The 13,274-nt window shown below is 43.8% G+C and overlaps 1 protein-coding gene across 4 annotated transcripts in view; it reads right to left on the bottom strand.

The window, feature by feature from the left end:
- Window positions 1–860: 860 nt before the first annotated feature.
- ZNF385B (zinc finger protein 385B) overlaps window positions 861–13,274 on the bottom strand; it is an 893,240-nt gene continuing 880,826 nt past the window's right edge. For all 4 annotated transcript variants that reach the window (XM_063933338.1, XM_063933339.1, XM_063933340.1 and 1 more), the window contains one exon: window positions 861–2,267. In XM_063933338.1, coding sequence (XP_063789408.1) covers window positions 2,055–2,267 — 213 coding nt within the window. In that variant the 3' untranslated portion in view covers window positions 861–2,054. The remainder of the gene's footprint in view (window positions 2,268–13,274) is intronic.

Raw genomic sequence — 13,274 nt, 5'->3', positions numbered from 1 at the left:
TTATGGGCGCGATATGCGCAAATACGGGGGACAATTGAATTTCACCCCATTATCTCCTGTCACTTTAGATGGAAGATCGGGCGCAATATAACAAATTGAATATCGCCCAATGTAAACAAGGGCACTACTATGGTTCATAAAATAAACTAGGGCACTACTATGGGGCATACAATTTACTAAGGCTCTACTATGGTACAGAAAATTAACCAGGGCACTTTTAGTAGGCATAAAACTAACAACTGCTGCTGAGAGGTCTCTCTAGAAGCATTGGGACAGGGGACCCTTCAAAATGTTGCTATGGGGCCCACAAAGTTTTGATTACACCCCTGTGCACCTCCATGGGGTGCGCAGGAAAAATTGGGGATGTTGGTGGTTGCGAACATTGCCAATAACTGAATAGCCCCCTTTTTTTTAAATAAAGATAATTATTTTTCTTTGTGCAAACTTTTTTCTGCTCTTCATCTTTAATGGGGATGCAGTCAAGAAGTCGACATTCACAGTGCCGACATTCATAATATTTACATCAGAATATTGAAAGTTATGTCAACATGGTTAAAATGTAGACATCTAACGTGGATGCCTGGAAAATGTTGACATAGTGAAAATGTGGGCAGTAGTGTTAGGGTAAGGGGTTAGGGATATATTATATATTGTGAATATATTGACATTGTGACAGTGTCAACATATTACATGCCGACATTTTGCATGTATCCTCTTTAATGCAAAGAACATGTGCATTCATTGTAAAGATAACATTTTCTCTTATCTCCAACTCATACAGCAAGGATGCAGCAATTATTACATCTGTACTGACACCTAGTGGATACTTATGGGAACACTATAAAACGCACATGCTGAACTCCTTTCATGATGTTTTATTGAAAAGGTACATAAAAAAAAGTACACAGAGTAAAACCATTAATTACTGCAGAATAAACTTCTCTAAATGAATGTGCTTGAAAAGGCTCTCTTTTGTGCTCCCTTGTATTAATGTGCTGCAACAACCCAGTATTGGAACATTGCAATCTGCATTCTGTTAATTTAACACATCTTCAGTAAAATGCAAATATTACAATTAGGATCTAGAAAATAACGGACAAATATCTGACAATAAATATAAACTCTGTACATTATTGCATTAGGGATCCACAAAAATAAAGTGGCTTTGATGAAAACAAGAAAACAGAAAATATACCGTGTCTATAAACACATATAGAGCTTGGGTTATATTATTAGATCCAAACAAATGTTCTGTGATCATCTAAGTTTCTGGGTATATACATATATATATATATATATATTTGACATATATTTGCTCTACTTTACCAGTATCTTAGCTGAGTCATGGAAAAAGCAACAAAAGACTGTAGACAATTTCTCTTTATGGCAATATAAAGTAATATGGCTTTTCTAGTTTGGATCGTCTATCAACGTCAGAACAAAAACAAGAATAAAACTAATAAAAGCTAAAGTTGCCTTCCAATCGTAACACAGCGTCTAGATTCTAGAACTATACAAGACGACATTAGGGTCTATGACGACACAACACGTTCCCTGTAAACTTTACAAGTTGATCACACAGATTAATATTTTATGTTAGCCACTGATTTGGTGTTAACCACAATAAAGCACTTTTTAATCTATATATTCCACACTTTCAAGACGGTCGTTTGGATTTCAAACATGTATTTACATCAAAGAACTAAGAAGATCCCCATTTTCAAGTCTGCCAGGAAATAAAACCCAAATAAAAACAAAAATAAATTTGCAATTGCTGATGAATACAATAAATAACACATAAGGGATCACAGGCAAGGTTGCAAATACAATCCTAGGTGTGCTTTTCTTAACACAAACTGCAAGTATTTCAGTGATTGTGTTTACTGAGCTTTAAATAATGGCGAAGAATGGCTGAGCATGTGGGCTCTCTTATCATTTCCAGACGGCCCGGTTAGAGAGGCAGCAACAGTGCAAGGAGTCTCTAATGCAGCTGTAGGTTCCAGTCCCTTGTCTCTCGTGTGCTGCTTCCACTACCAGCATTGTATTCTTTGTAGCTAATAGGGGGCAAACAGAATGGATGCAGTAGTTGCTCGAATGGAACCATGCGCCGGTCTTAGAAATGTTGGAGTTAAACCGGTCCCCTGGAATAAGGAATTGTAGGGCCGAGGCGGTAACGAGAGGGTAGAGGTTACGGCCGCTGCTAGAGGTGAAGACAGGAAGGTCGGGGCTAAAGGCTTGATCATGTCTTTTTGGAAGGCCAGTTTTGCCTGGAAAACAAAGAAATAAATGTGTTAGTTTATATCATGTCAGTGTCACATTCTTATCTATATTAGAACTGCATGTTGCCTCAACAGTCTAGAATAAGCTCCCACATACTTGATTTTCTTTACTTCATAATGGTACACACCAGTGGTGGAATTACAGAGGGCGCATGGGGTGCATCTGCTGTGAGACCCGTGGGTGAGGGAGGCCTTACAATGTCCCCTCTTCCCATGTGCACAAAGCACTGCCTGAGGACCATCGTTGGCCATTTTCCAGGATAACGAGAGAATGGCCATTTATTGCACAGATGTGTATTCAGTGCCAATGCAAGAGAGTTAGCCTATAAATGGCTTATAATGCCCATGCAGCGGTCAGGATCGGGATGTTGTATCTTATGTGCTGTGTAATATTTGTTGGGCCGACCTCCCGATCCCATAGAAGCCTGTACACACATATATAATTCACGTCAGCATTGTATATGTATGTACAAGTGTCAGCAGCAGGTCAAGCCGGGGACACACTTCTCTGCTAACCTGGCGATCAGCAGGGGGACTGTACAGGTGTGTACCCTGCTTTAGTCTTGCTAGTGGCCCCGGCATTCATAGCAACCAGACATATAGGGCGGGATGTAATGAATTTCGATTTTTTTTTTAAAGGGGCAATCATTTACAAGGCTAAACCATGCCCTGTAATGATTGCCCCTTTAAAAAAACGTCAGAGTTTAGCCGGCATACCGCATGGCCGCTGAACTCAGACTTCATTACATCCCACTCATAAGTTTATTTAATTTTCATAGTGGGTAATTCGGACCTGATCACTCGCTAGCATTTTTTTCAGCACTGCTATCAGGTTAGAAATGCGCATGCGTATGCACCGCAATGCGCAGGCGCATCGCACGGGAACAAAGCTGATCGCCACTCTGCGATGGGTTTGTGCGAAGAATCCATTCGCACAGGCGTTCGCAAGGAAATTGACAGGAAGAAATCGTTTGTGGGTGGTAACTGACCGTTTACAGGGAGTGGATGGAAAAAAGCAGGCGTGTCCAAACATTTGCAGGGAGGGTTCCTGACGTCAATTCCGGCCCCGGACAGGCTGAAGTGATCGCAGCGGCTGAGTGAGTCCTGGGCTACTCAGAGACTGCACAAGATCATTTTGTACAGCTCTGCTACACATGCGTTCGCACACTTGCAAAGCGAAAATACACTCCCCTATGGGCGGCAACTATCTGTTCGCAGCAATGCAAAAATCCCCTAGCGAGCGATCAGGTCTGAATTAGCCCCATAGTGTATTAGGAAAATGAGCCTGATTGACTGCTATATGGTTTTCCACTGCCGAGACCATACAGTAACACGTGTTGTGAGCGAGTGCTACATATTCATTATACAGTACTAGGCTGCCTAAATCTTTCTCCTCTTTCTCATTTTGGGAAATACTGTAAGAAAGGTAATTCATGGTGACAAGTGCAATATCAGAAGATTAGTAATGCATACTTGTTCCAGTTTGTAAGTACGTTGTAGCTGTAAAACTAGCTGCCGCTGACCCCCACTCTAATAAAATGTTATGTGAAGTAAATCATGTTAATAAACTAAAATATTTAATTACGGTGCTTAAAATTAAAATTAATTAGCACTTCCTAAATATCGCACTGCAAACAATAAAACTAATTAATGCAGTTCCATTTTTTTTTATAATTTGTATTCTCACCCACAGTATACTGCTGCTTCTATTGAAGTGATGTGAAAAATCATTTTACTCTATTGAAATAAATCTTAGGGGTATATTTACTAAAGGTGGCTTTTAATCAATTTTAATCATATTCAGACTGATTAAAATCGATCCTACTCGATGTTGGTCTTCTAGGGATAAAACACACATTTATTAACAGATTATTTTTTTATATTTATTTTTAAATGTAAGTAAATGTGGGTTTTAGCCCTGGAAACCCAACATCGATTAAGATTGATTTTAATCCATATGAAATAGATGTAATTTGATTAAAATCAACCTTTAGTAAATATACCCCTTAAGCTAGGTACACACTATACAATTATCTGGCAGAAAATCTGCCAGATCTGGCTGGTTGGAATCAAAATCTGGTAATGGATGAGAGCAAATGACAATCGTCAATTTGCTTCCAAACACTGGAAAACAAACAAAACCTGTCGTTCAGACAAATTGGTTAAACGCAAATTTAACCAACTTGTATGAACAACTGTTTTTGTCCGTTTTACGGTGTTTGGGAGCAGATTGTCATTTGCTCTCATCCATTACCAGATTTCCATTCCAACCAGTCAGATCTGGCAGATAATCTGCCAGATAATTGTATAGTGTGTACCTAGCTTTACAGTCTTATAAGGAAAAATGAGGCTGCTTATTTTATAGCAAAAGTTAAGGGTACAAAGATGCTAGGCTAGTGGTAGTCAATATGTTGACAAGCTATGCTGACCCCATGATAAAATGTAATGCTACAGCAGGGGTGGCCAACCAGTCAGAGGCAAAGAGCCAGAAAAGATCTGTAGTCAAGGGCAAGAGCCAGTATCATGGGCACGCCGAAGGCGCGCAAGCAAAAATGGGGACGTGGCCTAGTTTTCACAAAGCCACACCCCATTTTGTGCGCACACCTTTCGTTATGACGTTTGTAGGAGTATGACCTCCGTTTTTAGTCATGTTGTACAGTGCCAAATACATATAATGCCCCAGTACAGTGCCACATACATATAAAAATGTAAAAAAATGGGTGCCTCCACAGTGCCAGAAACATATGGCCCCACAGTGCCACATACACATATGTCCCCACAGTGCCAGATACATATATGCCTCACAGTGCCAGATACATATATGCCTCACTGTGCCAGATATACATGTCCCCCCAGTGCCAGATATACATTTCCCCCCAGTGCCAGCTATGCCCCCAGTGCCAGATATATATGTCCCCACAGTGCCAGATATGCCCCTAGTGCCATTTATATATGTCCCCAAAGTGCCAGCAATGCCCCCAATGCAGTGTCCCCACAGTGCCAGATATGCCCCCAGTGCCAGATATACATGTCCCCACACAGTGCCAGCTCTGCCCCCAGTGCCAGATATACATGTCCCCCCAGTGCCAGATATACATTTCCCCCCAGTGCCAGCTATGCCCCCAGTGCCAGATATACTTGTCCCCACAGTGCCAGCTATGCCCCCAGTGCCAGATATATATGTCCTCACAGTGCCAGCTATGCCCCTAGTGTCAGATATATATGCCCCCCAGTGCCAGATATACATGTCCCCCAAGTGCCAGATATATATGTCCCCACAGTGCCAGATATGTATGTCCCCACAGTGCTAGCTTTGCCCCCAATGCCACCGTGCCCACAGTGCCAGATATGCCCCCCAGTGCCAGATATACATGTCTCCCCAGTGCCAGCTATGACCCTAGTGCCAGGTATACCTATCCCCACAGTGCCAGCAATGCCCCCAGTGCCAGATATACATGACCCCCTTCCCCCGTGCTGCTCACCGCGCTGCTGCTCTCTGTGAGGGGAGGAGAGCGCAGCGTGCGCCGCTCCTGCCCCTCACTCTCCGGCGGCTGTGTCTCTCTTCAATTAGGCGCCGGTCCGTGAGCCAATGAAAGCTTGTGGTCCAGCAGCTCTTTTTATTACACCTTGCCCTTTTTCACTGCTACAACAGAGGTGTCACTATGGGGGTGCACCCAGGTGTCACCCTCGAGGGGTCCCCGGCAGTGACAGGTAGCCTGGTGGCGCACCGAACGGCGACATTATCATGCAGCACCCGGCTCCTATCATGAGTAGGAGCTCGCAGTACAGACAAGGTCTCCAGGGGCAGACTAGCACCTCCATGAATGCTCATGGAACCCTGGGCACGCCCCCAGAGTGATGTAATCATGGGCTCCCCATGAGGCCACACCCCATTATGCTAGACCACACCCCTTTTTTGCACAGGGGGCTATTTTATCCTTTTTGCGGGAAGCTATAATTATTATTATTATTATTATTATTATAATTATTATTGTTTATTTATAAAATAAAAGAACACAATGATTTGCAGCTAATGCATAATTCATTATATACAGTGCATGATATACAGTGTAAGACCCACTTGACCTTAGGCAAAATGGGTTGTTTATTTTATAGTAAAATCCATTTGACCCATATACAGTGGAGATCACATGATTTATTAAGCCTTGGAGAATGATAAATTGCACGGTGATAAAGCACCAGCCAATCAGCTCCTAATTGCCATGCTACAGGCTATGTTTGAGAAATGACAGTTAGGAGCTGGGTGGTTGGTACTTTATCACCGTGCAATTTATCACTCTCCAAAGCTTGATAAATCTGGGCCATAATCAGTACAAAATGCAGCACTAATTTCACCAGTGTATAATTGAAACCCCCACAGGCTGTATGCAACATGAGGAAATCAGCACTGTCGCTGGTTACTTCTCTTCCAGAGAACTGCCAAGCAGGGTTCATGGAGTTTAGAACAGGAGACGCAAGCAGCAAATCGGGGCCAAAAACAGTTGGCAGTTCTGTAAATGCATGCTGTGCATCATGGGAGATGATGTCATGCCAAGGTGACTCACTTCCTGTTTGTCTCCTGTTACTTCCACTTGGTGTCTGGCTCATGCTGAGTAAACACCTGTATTACACTGATGCTGCAAGTGTCGTCCTGATTCTGTTACATATCTACATGGTGTCAGAACTGGGATGCCATGGCACAAGGTCTGAGGAGAAAAGATCCGCTGATATTTGATGAAAACGTGGCTGACAACTGGCTGAGGTTTAAAAGGGAATGGCACATATACTCCATAGCAGGCCTTTCAGACAAATCAAAAAAAGTCCAAGCATACATGCTGCTGAACCTCGCAGGCACCGATGCTGTAGACAAATCAGATGCTTTTGTATACACTGACGGAGAAGACAGAGAGGATCCTGACATCCCAATTGCAAAGTTTGAAGAGCTCTGCATGCCAGTAAAGAATGTAATTATGGACAGGCATGTTTTCAACAGCACAAACCAAAAGGGTGATGACACTATACAGTCCTACATCTTCACGCTAAAGCTGCTGGCAAAGAAGTGCAATTTTGGTATCCTCACAGAGGAGCTCATCCGTGACAGGATCGTATGCAGCATATGCAGCGACAAGGTACGTGCACAGCTGCTGCGGGAGAAGGGTCTCACATTAGAAACTGCCATAAATATCTGTATGTTAAATGAACAGTCTGAAAAGAGCACAAGGGAACTAAGAAAGGACGCTGAGGTGTGTGTCATGGCAGCCATTCCGCGCCGATCCTCCATGTGTGGGAACTGCGTGGCACAGCACCCTCCTAACAAACAAAGCTGCCCCGCACATGATAAACGATGTAATGCATGTGGCAAATGGAATCATTTTGCAACATGCTGCTGCTGCAAAGATCAAACTTCCATACAGCTATAGGCACTCACCCCGGCGGATTAACCAGGTTGAAATGGAGCCAGGGTGTGAATCGGTTCGCATGACAGTTTGTGATAGTGTAGACCACTTGGATGAAAAGGGCAAAATATTTATCAAACTGAGAACAAAGCATACGCACAAGGTGGCCATAGTCAAAATAGACTGAGGAGCGAAGTGCAATGTCATATCCTACAAACAACTACGTGAAATAGATCCAACTGCACAGATAAAACCACGAGACAAGATCAACTTGATAGCTTATGGTGGCCAGATCCTCACCACACTGGGTACCACAAAGCTAAAGTTTACCCGTGCCGATTTGCTATTCCACATTGTGGATCAAAAGGTTAAACCACTGCTAGGCCTCCCTGACAGTATGAAGCTAGGCCTTCTCAAATCGGGACCTGAGGTACACGCAATACAGATGACCATCCTGGAGATAAAAAGACTTTCAGGATTTATTTGATTGCAGTACACTTGGCAAGCTTCCTGTTGTGTACCATATGAGGCTGGATGACTCCATTGTACCTACTGTCTGTGCCCCCTGGAGGGTCCCTATCGCAATGAAAGACAAAATCATTACAGAGATCCACAGAAAGACTCAATTTAGTGTCATTGCCCCCACAGAGGAAGCAACACAGTGGGTGTCCGCCATGGTGGCAGCATCAAAAAAGGATGGGACTGTACGTCTTTGTATTGATCCAGTACACTTGAACAAAGCACTGCTGCATCCATATCTCCCCTTTCTGCACCATCGAGCAAGTGATTGCTGACATGCCAGGTGCCACAGTTTTCAGTACCCTGGATGCAAAGTGCGGATTCTGGCAAATCCTTTTGGACAGAGATTCATCCCTGTTCACCGCTTTCATGACCCCGATAGGGCGGTTTGTCTTCCTTCGCATGCCCTATGGAATCACTATGGGCAGTGAGGTCTTCCAGCGTTGCATGGAGCAACTGTTTGCAGGCTATCCCTGTGAAATCATCGTCAATGACATCCTGGTGTGGGGCCGCACCAAGGAAGAATACGACCAGCGACTGCACCAGGTACTTGAATGGGCCCGTGCTTTGAACCTCAAGCTCAACCCATACAAATGCAAGTTTACAGTTACAGAAGTGGCGTACATGGGCCACGTTCTTCTAACTAGTCAAGGCGTCAAACCGGATCCGAATAAAATCACTGCCATCCAGCAAATGCCGCTTCCGGCTGAGCAATAGGCACTGCAGCACTTCCTGGGGATGACCAACTACCTGTCTAAATTTGTTCCGCAATACAGTGATACCACGGCACCTTTGCGGCAGCTACTCCACCAGGACTCAGAATGGTGCTGGCTGGACGCACACACGGCTGCTGTTGATCGATTGAAGACCATGCTGACAAATCCACCGGTCCTGCAAAGCTTCAACGTGCATGATCCGGTAGTCCTATCTGCCAACGCTTCACAGAGTGGTCTAGGGGCCGTGTGCCCCCAACACCGCAGACCGGATGGCTTTTGCTTCCAGGGCTCTCACTGACACTAAAACCAGGTATGCACAAATTGAGAAAGAACTGTTGGCACTGGTGTTCGCCTGCAACCGTTTCCATGACTTCATCTATGGCCGTCCTGTCACGGTGGAAACCGACCATCAGCCTTTCATCACCATACTGAAGAAGCCCATCCACTCTGCTTCTTCCCGTATTCAGGGCATGATGCTCAAGCTGCAGCGGTACAACCAGGATGTCATATATAAGCGAGACAAAGAAATGTACGTTGCTGATGCTCTGTCTCGAGCCTTCCTTTCGACTACTGACATGAACGCTGCTGAGGATAACTATGAATGTGGAGGTGCTCCCTACCAAGAGGCTGGAAGAGCTGCATGCTGCTACACTTGCAGATAATCTTTGCCAGCATATCTCTACTGTAATTCTCAATGGCTGGCCATCCTCTTCCAAGGAACTGCCGCACTGCCTTTGCGCCTTCTACTGTATGAGAGATAAGCTCACCGTGTCTGATGGTGTCATCCTGCGGGGTCATCGCTTCATGAGTTTGGCTGCCCTTCAGATGTTCTACACCCAGCAGATGCACCAGGGCCATCCCGGCCTGGAGGCTACCAAGCATAGGGCCTGTGAAACCACGTTCTGGCCCTCCATGTACGGTGACATTGACCGTGCTGTCTCGTTTTGTGCACCCTGCAATAAGGCGTCCACAACTGCCACAGGAGCCCATGCTGCTCTATGACATTCCTGATCTTCCGTGGTCCATTCTTGCAGCTGATCTATTTGAATGGAGGGGGAAGGAGTACCTGGTACTAGGTGACTCCTATTCAGGATGGTTCGAGATAAACTACTTGCCCAGCACCACAAGTCGAATAGTCATTGCAAAGCTGAAGAGACACTTTGCAGCACATGGCACCCCACAGCAGCTGATCACTGATAATGCCATGCAATTCAAGAGTTGAGAGTTCATGGACTTTGTGAATACATGGGACTTCCAGCACATCACTAGTAGTCCACACTACCCACAGTCAAATGGATTGGCAGAGCGTGCAGTCCGCTCTGCAAAGCACCTAATGGAGAAGTGTGCACGAGATGGATCATATACTTGGCACTGTTAAACTTGAGAAACACTCCCAGAGATGGACTTCTATCCCCTGCACAGTGCCTATTAGCACGGCACACCCGCACAGGCATCCCAATGGCAAAGCAGCTCCTGCAACCCAGAGTAGAGCCACAGGTACGGGAAAACATCAGCAAGCACAGAATGGCTGCCAAAGCTTCTTATGACAGATCAGCATACCGCCTGCCACCACTGTCTCCAGGCCAGCCTGTCCGCATGCAAAGGATTTGACAGAATGGCAGTGGTTCAGCATCCTGCAGGTCATCCAAATAGCTACGTGGTACAGTCTGATAATGCCCTCTATGAACACAACCGACACTATCTGTTAAGTGTACATGAAGAAAGCTCTACACAGCCTGACTCATCAGTTTCTACCACAGCTGCAACCAATGTCAGTGATGATTCACACTGCATGGACAGTCCTTCCTCAGAGACCACTTCTGAAGTAATAGAGCCCACTGGTGTCACAGCGGGCATGCCTATAGGTTCCCAGTGTACCATTACCAGATCAGCCCGTGTGTCCAAACCAAACCCAAAGTTCCAAGACTTTATTGTATAATGTCTTTTCTTTTGTTCACGCCTAACATTGTCACATTGTTGCGTTTGTTTCATCTATGTTCTGCATCCTTCCAGTTTGAAAGGAGGGATGTAAATTCATGCTGTGCATCATGGGAGATGATGTCATGCCGAGATGACTCACTTCCTGTTTGTCTCCTGTTACTATTGATAATGTCGATATTACCTTAAAACACAAAGCTATACCTTAAATCACACCTTTACCATGGAGCCACTGCGGCCGCTAGACTTAATACTCACGCTACGTACTTCGTACGCTATTTGCGTACAGAGTCCCGCACCGTGTACGTACATTGCGTACAAACGCCGCACTGGGGGTACAAAGTACACACAGCGCGTACATACTCAATTGATATACTTTAAACCTTATTAGTAATACAATGCAATGATATGATTACACTTTAAACCTTATGCAGCAAAGCACTGCAATGATGTTACACCTTAAACCTTATGCAGCGCTGACGGTACAAAGTACCCGCAGCGCGTACACACCTTATCAATACACTTTTAAACCTTATACAGTTAGGTAATGTAATACGCTTTAAACCTTAGCAGGGAAATGAGGACACAACACCGATTTGTAGTTAACCGCTGGGTTCGAACGCCACAGTGGATTATTTGAAAGGGGATAACAATACAAATTATACACTACAAGGCTAACAAGATAAATCTACAACAGAATAATGGCTACAGTCAATGTACATACGTGAGAATATTCGCTTGCGCAACCTGGACCAGTCCTCCGCTCATCAGGTAGATAGCGTTCAGAGTCTGTGATAGTGACCTGGCCTGCAGCTCGCTCTTTATTCAGTAGATCAAAACATAATACAATAGACACTGTGTGCTCTCCTTCCATTGGTTCGGGGGTGGGACATATCCTGTGCACCGGGGACCATTGGTCAGTTCAAGAAGTGGGCGATGGCTAGGACTTGAGATGTGGTTTCTGTTGTTTACATCTGAGTTCCCGCCCCATGACCAGTTAAACCCATCACATTAATCATACATAAATCTGGTATTATTAATAACAAAATGAGGTAATATATAATAATGTTCTTATTCCCACCAGATTAATGTTTACGTGACTCTGAACAATATGATCCCACACATGATATGATTATCTATTTTAATCCTCAAGATATACATATATCCACATATATCCATATACTCATATATATATATATATATATATATATATATACACACACATACTCCTGCTATTACAATTTGTTAGGAATTATATATATATATATATATATAAACACCCACATCTCCATGAGTTTTGGACTATGAATGTTAATATCTTAGATTTCTAACTGTCTGGTCTTGTGTTTTGGTTAGCTATTGTCAATTGATTTTCTTAAACAGCTTCGGTTCCTGGGTATTGTCTCTTCGTTTGTTTTTGCCTTCAGGTGAGACAATGACAATCCAGTACTCATTGTTTAAAATAGAAACTCGGCTCTCCTAGTAAACAAAGGTGTTTGCCTTCTTCATAGAATTTCAAAGCTTAGTGTAAATAAGGCCATTGTATTTTAGTCTCTGGGAGTTTTAATTTATGTGTGACTGACCTTCATGCTATTTAGAAGAAAGATCAGACGGTGTGGGATTTTTACAATATATATATTAGATCTATGATATATCTTTGTGGCTTTTCCATGAGAGTACAAATTCCACTGTAATTACTCGTACCACGCTCTAATGCGCCGGACCGCGGGTGCGACCATACGCAATTTGCGGATATGTGCACGCATGGCGGAACAAATGCACGCGCAGCGGGCATGTGTGTGTGGTTTGTACGTGATGTGTGTACTGCAATATTTTTCGACTTTGACAGTCCAACCTTTGGCAGTCAACAATAACTGCCACTATCTAAACACTAAACAGAAAAATATACAATATCTACAAAAGTTTGGATAGTCGGGAGAGAGGGGAAGGTAGGAAATGTATGACCTAGTGGGATAGTAAAAAGCATGTAAGTATGAATCCATGTCTGAGGGGCATGTATCATCGTGCCGTATATGTTCTAAATAAGCTTCGAGGTATTGCGAAGTATACATTAAATCCTTCTCATCCCGTATTAAGGGTCTGTAAGTGGGCCAACAAACACTACCGAGCTCTTTTCGGCTTCTTGTTCCAACAAATGGGGTGCACATTTAGTTGATGATACATGGAGGGGGAACATATGTGAGTGCTAATATATGTGGATATCACCTGTCGACTATGTGTGTCATTAACTGAAGGTTGTAGAGATGAAGATAAGACACATATCTAAAATACATTCACATAACATTTTCATAATCATTCTTGGGTGTTGATCGAAGTCTTTTCCGGATGGGTGTATTTTTGCTGAGGGGGAAACAAAGGAAAAACGGGTGAAAGAAACAGGCCATGGAATTCATTTGCAATCCTTA

This window comes from Pseudophryne corroboree, chromosome 7 (genome assembly GCF_028390025.1).
Source record: "Pseudophryne corroboree isolate aPseCor3 chromosome 7, aPseCor3.hap2, whole genome shotgun sequence".
NCBI lineage: Eukaryota > Metazoa > Chordata > Amphibia > Anura > Myobatrachidae > Pseudophryne > Pseudophryne corroboree.
This window is presented reverse-complemented; position numbering and strand designations above follow the sequence as displayed.